The sequence below is a fragment of the Nematolebias whitei genome, chromosome 22, assembly GCF_014905685.2.
Source record: "Nematolebias whitei isolate Nwh7 chromosome 22, NemWhi1, whole genome shotgun sequence".
In the NCBI taxonomy this organism is placed as follows: Eukaryota; Metazoa; Chordata; class Actinopteri; order Cyprinodontiformes; family Rivulidae; genus Nematolebias; species Nematolebias whitei.
The window spans coordinates 2,370,977-2,381,347 of record NC_056519.1 but is presented as its reverse complement, the minus strand read 5'-3'; the positions used below and the strand labels follow the sequence as shown (position 1 = coordinate 2,381,347).

The following is a 10,371-nucleotide window of genomic DNA, read 5'->3' as shown; positions in this document are numbered from 1 at the left end:
AAATGTACCAGTGGGAGAGTCTGTGTGAAGTTAATGGTGACCAGTTAAGAGTCAGGGATTCTTTATCGTCATTCGCACCTCATGTGGTACATGTGGTGGAGCGAAATTATGTACACAGGGTCCCAGTTACATCCAACAATAAAATGTAAAATAAAAACATTAACATCTAAGATATGAACCAAGAAAAACATCAACTAAATATACACTAAGCACTCATAACATAAAACATTGAACATCAGCACAAACATGAACATGAGTCTGTGAGCAGATGTGCACGCATGAACACATCAACATTGAAACAGATCAGCAGCAACATGGAACAGATCAGCAGCAACATGTTTTTTTTTCACAGTGATTATTCTGGTTAGAGATTCATGAGTCTAACAGCCTCAGGGTAGAAGCTGTTCCTCAGTCTAGTGGTTCTACACTTAATGCTCCTTAACCTCCTTCTTGAGGGGAGAGGGGCAAAAAGTGTGTGTGCTGGGTGAGTGTGGTCCTTCATGATGCAGGTGGCCCTCTTCCTGCATCTGGAGGTGTAGATGTCTGTGATGGTGGGGAGACTGACTCCAACAGATTTCTGTGCAGCCTTCACCACTCTCTGCAAAGCTTTTCTTTCTGCAGCTGTGCAGCCTCCATGCCACACTTTGATTCTGGAGCACAGGATGCTCTCCACTGCACACCTGTAGAAGGAGGTGAGGACTGAGCTTCCAGACCAGCTCGTCTCAGCCGCCTGAGGAAGTAGAGTCTCTGATGAGCTTTCTTCATCAGGCTGGTGGTGTTGTTGCTCCAGCTGAGGTTGTCATTCATGTGTACACCCAGGTACTTGTAGCTGGAGACCACTTCCACCGCAGATCCTCTTATGTTCAGGGGGGTGTAGGTGTTTTTGTTCTTTCTGAAGTCCACAATCATCTCCTTTGTCTTCTTCACATTGATGTGAAGGTTGTTCTCTTTGCACCAGCTCTCCAGGTGTTCCACCTCTTGCCTGTAGCTGGACTCATCATTGTTTGTGATGCATCCCACCACCGCTGTATCATCTGCAAACTTTACAATGTGACAGCCTGGATGGGTAGCTGCACAATCATATGCGAGCAGAGTAAACAGGAGGGGGCTCAACACACATCCCTGAGGAGAGCCAGTGCTGAGGGTTATGGTGGAGGAGGAGAGGTTGTGGATCCTCACTAACTGTGGTCTGTTTGTTAAGAAGTCTAGTACCCAGTTGCAAATGGAGGGGCTTAGTCCTAGTGTGGATAGTTTGTCCATCAGGGTTTGGGGGATCATGGTGTTGAAGGCAGATGTGAAGTCCACAAAGATCATACGGACGCAAGAGTTTTTCTGCTCCACGTGGTTGAGCGCAATGTGGACCACAGAGGAGATGGCGTCCTCTGTTGATCGGTTCTCACGGTATGCATACTGATGAGGGTCCTCGTTAATGTTGATGGTTGTTTTGATGTGAGTCATGACCAGTTTTTCAAAGCATTTAGCGACTATCAGGGTGAGGGCCACTGGCCGATAGTCATTCAGACCAGTCACTGTAGAGCTTTTTGGGACTGGGATGATGGTGGCAGTCTTCAGGCAGGTGGGAACTGTCTCCAGGGTAAGTGAGGTGTTAAAGATGTCTGCCAGCACCTCACAGAGCTGATCAGCACGTTCTTTCAGTCTGAGGGGGTTCTGACCCGTCTGATCTAATGTAGGAGAGGGAAAACACCAGAACTAAATTCTGATCGTTCCCGGAACGATCAAAGAGCGATTCGTCCTTCACATCACGTCAAGGTCACGGCAGGTGGGAACTGGGTAAGTGAGGTGTTAAAGATGTCTGCCAGCACCTCACAGAGCTGATAGGCACATTCCTTCAACACTTTTCTGGGGATGTTGTCTGGGCCGGTTGCTTTGTGCGGATTAATCCTCCTGAAGGTACTCCTTACTTCTGCTGAGGTCACGCTGAGATGCTCTTCATCCGGTGGTGAGGTGAGTCTGGTGCTGGGCGGTCTGTTCGGGTCTTCAAAGCGTGCATAGAACTTGTTGAGGGCATCAGGCAGAGATGGGTCTTTGGGGCATTGTTCACTCCTTCCTTTGTAATCTGTTATGCACTTAATGCTCCTCCACATGCTCCGAGGGTCTTGTGAGATGAACTGACCCTCGATCCTCTTTGCATATGTGGCCTTGGCCCTCTTAATACCAGCAACCAGCTCTTTTCTTGTCCTACTCAGCTCCTCTGAGTTTCCAGACCTGAAGGCAGTGTTCCTGGCTTCCAGCAGGGTGCGCACCTCTGCATTCAGCCAAGGTTTTCTGTTTGGGTAGCTTTTAACATTTCTGATAGTGGAGACGGTGTCAGTACATGTACTAATGTAACCCAGTACTGAGGATGTGTATTGGTCAAGATCAAGCGAACCTCCATTTTCAGCAGCTTCTCTGAAAACCTGCCAGTCTGTTCGATCAAAACAATCTCTCAGTATGGGGCCACTGTCCTGGCTCCAACATTTAACTTTCTTTTGTACCGGTCTGGAGCGTCTCAGCGGGGGCATGTAAGCAGGAGCCAGGAAGATTGAGATGTGGTCTGACAGTCCTAGGTGGGGGCGGGGTTCGGCTTTGTATGCATCTTTTCCGTTCGTGTAAACACGGTCCAGCGTGTTGTCTCCACGTGTTTCATGTTGCTGCTGATTTGTTTCATGTTGCTGCTGATCTGTTTCATGTTGCTGCTGATCTTTTTCGTGTTGCTGATGATCTGTTTCAACGTTATTTTTTTATTTTTTATTTTTCCCTTGTCCTGTCCAGCATCATGACATTTACAATTATTGTCTGAGTGTCAAAGTGATGCCCAACAGATTTACTTTCACAAGCAGAGCATTATGGCTGGCCTTAATGCTCCACTTGATATGAAAATTAAATTTTATTAGAATTTGTTATGGGCTTGTTTCAGATGTAATGGACATGGGGATGAAAAACAAAGAAGAAAACAAAGCAGAAAAGTGAGAGAAGAGTTAAAAGGTAAAGTAGGAGATAGGAATAGAGGAGAGAGAGAGGGTTAAAGAGAACACAAATCAACATCATTGAAGTCTGACTCTAGACCTGCAGAAAGAAAAGACAAGACAAAACCGAGAAACCACAACAACAAACATATATTATGATACTTACAACATCATTAGAAAGTATTTTATACAGTACATGGTAATACAAGATATATTTGATGGCCACTACAACCCAACTGATTGTGTATCTGATAAACACCTGAATCTAAACACCTGTGTGAGCCTGATGTCACTATAAGGTTTCTCATAAAAATGTTCAATAGTGGATGTGGGGACCCATAAACCCATCCCCACAGGACACGAAGGTAACACAGGGAAGACCGGAACCACAGACACACAGAGGCCCCCAAGCCCGGAACTCCAGGAGTCCCCAACAGGGACACCCGCACCCCCCAGAGAGAGAAGCAAGGGAAGCCCCGGGCGATCCCCAGCCACCACAATGCAGAAACCCCAGGAGGCTGCAACGACGAGTCCACAGGCCCCGCCGGCAACCCGCCCCTCCAGAGTAGATCCGGCCATGGACACTAAGCCCCAAGTCCCGAGGTCATACCACCCCCCAACAGAGGCCCGGCAGAGCCAGGGCACCCAGGCCCTGGCAGGCAGCCACCAGGGCGTGCCCGCACACACTCCACTACCCAGCCCCAGCTGCTGAGAGCCGCCAATGCACCGGCGGCAGGGGGGCACTCCACCGGAGGGGAGTACAACACACCAAATGGGGGGGGGGGCAAAATTGATCCAAGAGAGGGGACCACCCAAAACCCAACCTGAGACATAAACAGGCACACAGAGACTACTCGACGGGCCGTCCATGTGCCCCACCAACCCGACAGCGACTGCAAGCCGGCCCCAGGCCGGGGGCCAGAGCAGCAGGGAACAACAGCCAAGGAAGGCCGGCCCAGCGCACCAATGCTTCCCTTCAGCCCCATACCACAGACCTGGAGAGGCCCCGGCACGCCACCCATGCACCCCCCGCCCACACACACAGCACCCCCCACCACGAATGTCACATCAGGCCGACTAGCCAGCACCCCGTCAAAGTGAAACCACGCCCCCGACCGCTGCCATGCACCACCAACGACCACACACGCACAACCACAGCCGACTCCCCGCCAGAACCCGGCAGCCACCCCAGCCAAAGGGCTGGCCACTGCAACCAGGAACCCTGATCAAAAGATCCAAACAACCCAGGGAGAACCGGAGCACCGGCCCCACCCCCAATCGCCCCCCAAGGCCCAGCACCCACCCACAGCCCAGACCCCAACCAGGCAGCCTAAACCCCCTGCCCCTGACCCCAAATGTCAAACGGAGAACGAGGGTTTAAGGAAAACAGGAAGACCCAACTCCTCCCTCCTCCCACTCAAATAAGATGTTGATGCATGTTGTTATATAGTGCGTTTAAAATGGGGGGGATGAGGCGGCGACTGGCACAGACCGTCCCCCTCCCCAGAGAGCAGGCAGTGCCCGTTCACCTCCCCAACCCTTGCCTAGAACCCTAAATGTCTACATGCTACATATGAGAGTGGGCACAGGTCCCGGGGGTGAGAATGATTACACATCCCACCCCCTATATGCCACCGTGTGCCCACTCCAGACCCTATATATGCATGTGTCATGAGGATGTTTTATGGGAGTGTCTAGGTTGTTTAATAAAATTGGGCCCAGGTCTCCACGAACCACAGAGATGGAGGATCCTCCCCGCAGCTCAGTAGTGCACCTGAACCCCAAGGCCTTGCTTGTGTGGTGGTGTGATGGAGTGGGTGGAGGAAGATGTAGGGATGGGGAGGAACAACTGAGGTGGCAATGCCCTCCCAGGGGGCCAGCTCCCCCACTGTCCCCAATAGGCACCCCCATTCCCCCAGATCCACCAGGGGAGGGAGGCTCCAGTGATCTGTTTCATATTGCTGCTGATCTGTTTCATGTTGCTGCTGATCTATTTCATGTTGCTGCTGATCTGTTTCAATGTTGATGTGTTCATGTGTGTCATCTGCTCACACAGACTCATGCTCATGTTCATGCTGCTGTTGGACGTAATGTTTTTATGCTGTTAGTGCTTAGTGTATATTAGTTGTTTTTCTTAGTTCATATCTTGGATGTTATCATTGTTTTGTTTTTACATTTTATTGTTGGATGTAACTGGGACCCTGTGGACATAATCTCGTTCCACCACATGTACCACTTGGGGTGCGAATGACAATAAAGAATCTCTGACTCTGACTCCAACATCTTCTGTGCAGCCTTCACCACTCTCTGCAAAGCTTTTCTTTCTGCAGCTGTGCAGCCTCCATGCCACACGTTGATGCTGGAGCACAGGATGCTCTCCACTGCACACCTGTAGAAGGAGGTGAGGACTGAGCTTCCAGACCAGCTCGTCTCAGCCGCCTGAGGAAGTAGAGTCTCTGATGAGCTTTCTTCATCAGGCTGGTGGTGTTGTTGCTCCAGCTGAGGTTGTTGTTGTTCATGTGTACACCCAAGTACTTGTAGCTGGAGACCACTTCCACCTCAGATCCTCTTATGTTCAGGGGGGTGTAGGTGTTTTTGTTCCTTCTGAAGTCCACAATCATCTCCTTTGTCTTCTTCACATTGATGTGAAGGTTGTTCTTCCTGCACCAGCTCTCCAGGTGTTCCACCTCCTGCCTGCAGCTGGACTCGTTGTTGTTTGATCTTTAACTTCTTGATCTGGTTTAATATAGATTTAAACCGGGTTTAGAGTTGCTCATCTTTAAGCCTCTGCTGGTCGATTTTCATTTCAGAAGCTCTGCCTCCACCTTTTGGACTGGAGGAGGTTTGTCGCTGGTTGTAAAGACACTTTTTAATCTTCTGGTCTGACACCGAGTCAGAGTAAAAATCATGGTTTCATCTTGATTCATCTAAAATTGGAAATGAAAGTGTGAAGTTTTAACTGAAAGTCTCAGCTGGTTGGTGTTTCTGTGGTAACGGGTTCGAACGCTGAAACTTTATTTTATTTTTTTATTGATTTCACTTCAGTTCATTTCTATTGTACCAAGTCACAACAGAACATCTCAGGGCACTGAACAGAAACATTCATATATAAAAAGTAAGTAAAGTGCATGTTTCTTTAAACAGCTTCTCTAAATAAATATAATATAAATACCTGCAGGACATTAAATCTGCTCCAGCTTGTGTTTCACGCAAAGACGCAGCTAAATATAGTTGATTATTACAGAAATACACACAGGAAGAGTGGACGTCTGCTGCTCGTAACCTGCAGGAGACTCCCACACATGTTGAACACCCTTTAACCCCCCCCCCCCCCCAACAGGTACAGGAAGTGTCTGCCTGAGGTCTTTGTCAGGGCCGGAGTTGTTTAACAGTCATTTAAAAACATTAACGTGTTGGTGAAGATAAAATCACTCCATGCAGCAGAACAAAAACTTACTTTCCTCAATTGTTTCCTTCTTCTATCAGCCTTTTCTAATCAAAGAGCTGCATTTTTATCTTTTACTTACAAGCAAATGATAAATCTTAAAGCAACATTATAACTGAATTTATTGAGGAAGCAGCGTCCACGAAGACGTTAAAATGTCTAAAAGTGAGTTGCAGCTTGCAACAATAAATCAGCTCAAGTCCTGGACGCCGTTTGTTCGTCCGGAGCTGAAACTACCCTGCTCCTCTGAAACTAGGTAAGTAGGTCTTTGTCTGCATGTGGTCTCTGCAGGTTTCTGCACCAGTTCCAGCAAGTGTGTCAGGGAAAAGTACACGAGTCCACCGTGTCGCTTCCAGCATCGACCGTGACGAGACGTTTTATTACAACGGTCACGACTTCGCCTCAGACCAGAATCTGGACAAAGTTCATTCTTTCAGGCCTCGATGCCTCAAATCAAATATGATATAATAAAATAAATATAATAAATATGATATAATGAAATAAATATAATAAATATAATATAATACAATAAATACAATATACAGACCTTTTCCAAAAAAATAGAATATCATGGAAAAGTTGTTTAACTTCCATAATTCCATTCAAAAAGTTAATCTTTAACAGATGACAGATTCAGGGCCCACAATTTAAATGATTTCAAATATTTGTTTATTTTTACATAATTTGAGCTTCCAGCTCATGAAACACACGAAAACAGGATTTCAAAAAATTAGAATACTGTGGAGACATCAGTCCACACGACTTCTCAGTTTTTGTAGAAAAATAAAGAAATAAATTAGGATCACAACAAATCAATCAAAATATGGTTCTTTCAAATCAATATATCAATCTTCAATAGTTGGTTGTGAATCTCTTTGTCTTAATCTCTGCCTCGATGTGACGTGACATTGACTGGAGTTATGGACGCCCAGACTTCCTTGATGCTGTCAGATCTTCTTTGTTGTTGCTCTGGTGCTCCTCATGTTCCTCTTGAGAAGACTCCATACATTCTCAATGGGGTTTAGGTCCGGCCAGTTGGCTGGCCAGTCAGGCTCTGTGGCATCAAACCAGGTTCTGGAGCTTCTGGTGGCATGGGCAGGGACCAGGTTCTGCTGGAAGATGAACTCTGCATCTCCATACAGATCCTCAGCAGAAGGAATCACGAAGTCCTCTAAAACGTTCTGGTAGACTGTTGCTGTGACCTTGGATTGAAGAAAGCAGAGTTTACCAACACCTGCACCGGACACTGCACCTCAAATCATGACTGACTGTGGATATTTCACACTGGACCTCCAGCAGTACGGGTTCTGTTCCTCACCCTTCTTCCTCCAAACCCTTGGACCTTGATTTCTGAAAGAAAGACACTTTACTTTCATCAGAAAAGAGGACCGAGGAACCAGACAGTTGTAGTCCATCTCCCGATGCGTCTGAATGTGGTGTTTTTGAAGCTGTGACTCCGGCCTCATTCCACTCTTTCTGGATCTCTGACAGATTCTGGATCTTCTCTGTTTGATGATCCACTGAAGCCCATGGTCATCTCTGTTGCTGGTGCATCTTCTCTTGACACATGTTGTCCTTCCACTAGACTTTCCATTGATGTGCTTGGACACAGCGCTCTGTGAACAGCCAGCCTCCTTAGCTATGAACTTTTGTGTCTTACCCATCCTATGGAGGGCATCAGTGATGGTCTTCTGGACAGTTATGTCTGCAGTCTTCCTCATATTGAACCAAACTGAGACAAATGAACCAAACTGAATAAATTTAAAGACACCTGGGGAAACCTGTGCAGGTGCTTTGAGTTTAGTAGATGATTAGTGTCACACTCAGTTTAAAACATTTATGTCCTGCAACATTTGGGCTGATGTCTTCACAGTATTCTAATTTTTTGAATTCCTGTTTTTGTGAGTTTTGTGAGCTGGAAGCTCAAATTATGTTAAAAATAAAACTTGAAATTGTTTAAATTGTGGGCCCTGACTCCATCATCTATTAAAGATTAACCTTTTGAATAGAATTATGGAAGTTAAACAACTTTTCCATGATATTCTAATTTTTTTGGAAAGGGTCTGTATATATATATATATATATATATATGCTAGGTTAACCCAGTAGGCTGCAGTTAGCAGCATGACCTTCAATGTGAAACGAGTGTGACCTCGCTGCATCATGTTTCATTTCAACACATTTTACGTTCCAACGTCTAATTAGGACAATGAAACCACACATGATGTAATTACACACGAGTGGCCGCCCCCTCGTTTGCTGCTGCTAAATACGACTCAGCAGAGGAATGGTCTTCGGCTACAATCGTCAGCCGACTCTTCAGTTGCATTTTTGTCTCTTCTGCTTGACGCTGTCTCGTGACAGGAACCGCAGCGCCCCCTGTTGTGTGGAGGTCAGAGTTTAACGTTTGTTTTAATGTCCTGATGCTGCTCAATAATCCAGGTAGATGAATCCGACCAGGTCCAGTCAGGTACTCTGGACGGATTCATCTTGTTGAAACGTTTTGTCTTTTATCCAAAGGACTTCTTCAGTCTGAGGAGCTGAAACAAACTCAGTCTTATAAATATCACCTTCTCATAGTGGATCAACCAGTTTGTTGTTGACATCCAGAACTAGCTGTTCACATGATCAAGGGCCATCAGACAAACGACGGATCGTTTGTGTTCTGATGGCTGTCTATTATTCACAGGGGTTGAGTGATACTAGCAATAACAGCATTGTAAGAGGGGACAGTTGGACACGGAGGCTCCGCCCCGTTTAATGATGGACGGGTTCTTTTCACAAAAATGGCCTCCTTCACTTCTCTCTCAAACAAACGTTCCTCTCTATCAAGGATGTGAACATCTTTTCAATCTTTTCCATCGTTTCAACATCAACTTTTATAAAAACACCACGGGAGCATGAAAGGTTAATTTTTATGTTTTATTTTAACTTTTTAATAAGAAATGTTGTACAAAAAAACATATTTGTGTTGGTAAACACAAGTTTTAATACTGAAACATTTAAAAATAAAGTCGTCTCTGGTTCTGAAGCGAACTCGCCGCTGTATAAATACTCGTATGTGAATATGAAAACAATGTGATAAAAACTGAGACAAAGTTAAATTATTCAATAAATAAAATACGAAAACGTGCTGCAGATGTTTGAATGTAATAAATCTGTTTCTTAGGAGGCCCGGAGACGTCGGTTAACGGTGGCGGCAGGGGAGGCGGAGCTGGAGGCGGATTTGGAGGAGGAGCTAGAGGCTGAGCTGGAGGCGGGTCTAGAGGCGGAGCTGGAGGCGGAGCGTCTGGGTGCCTCGCAGTAATCGTGCAGGTACGTGAACAGGATGTCGATCTCTCCCACAGCTTTGTTGATGCCTTGCTCGCCCTCCATCTGAAACAGATGTTAGAAACAACGGAAACACGTTTATTTGAGGATTCATCGAACGTTTGTTCGTTTATGAAAAACAAACAAATATAATACGTTAAAACTTCTCTTCAGAGCTGCTCAAAACGCTTATTTTCTCATTTTTATCTGTTCTGTATTAAATACTTTTATTTTGAAACATTCTAAACACGCTTTTATTACCTTAAATTAAGAGCTGTTTGAACATTTTTTTAAGTTCAACACAGCTCAGTTGTAGAGATTAGGAAAAAAAAACAAATTATTTTTTAAATTTGCGTTCAGCTTCAAAGATGTCTGCGCTTTTTCCCTTTTCTTATCTAAACGATAACGGCAGCGCTTCACAACGAAGCCGCAGCCTCCATCACCTCCGTCTACCCTTGTTTTCTTTGGACGGCTGCACTGAAATGTTTGTTCGTTGTGCTTAACGTGCAAAGACAATAAAGTTGATTCTGATTCTGTATAAAAGCAGAATAAAATCACAAATTCTTTAGTTTGAGAGGCAGAAATCTAAAACAAATGATAAAACTCCAGTAAAACTATCCTGATACATGCTCAATAATCCAGTAAATCCAG

The 10,371-nt window shown here is 45.6% G+C and overlaps 1 protein-coding gene across 1 annotated transcript in view; it reads right to left on the bottom strand.

The window, feature by feature from the left end:
• Window positions 1-9,576: 9,576 nt before the first annotated feature.
• The window catches only part of LOC119428437, a 3,259-nt gene continuing 2,464 nt past the window's right edge, over window positions 9,577-10,371 (bottom strand). Inside the window, exon 5 of the mRNA XM_037696119.1 lies at window positions 9,577-9,786. Coding sequence (XP_037552047.1) covers window positions 9,577-9,786 — 210 coding nt within the window. The remainder of the gene's footprint in view (window positions 9,787-10,371) is intronic.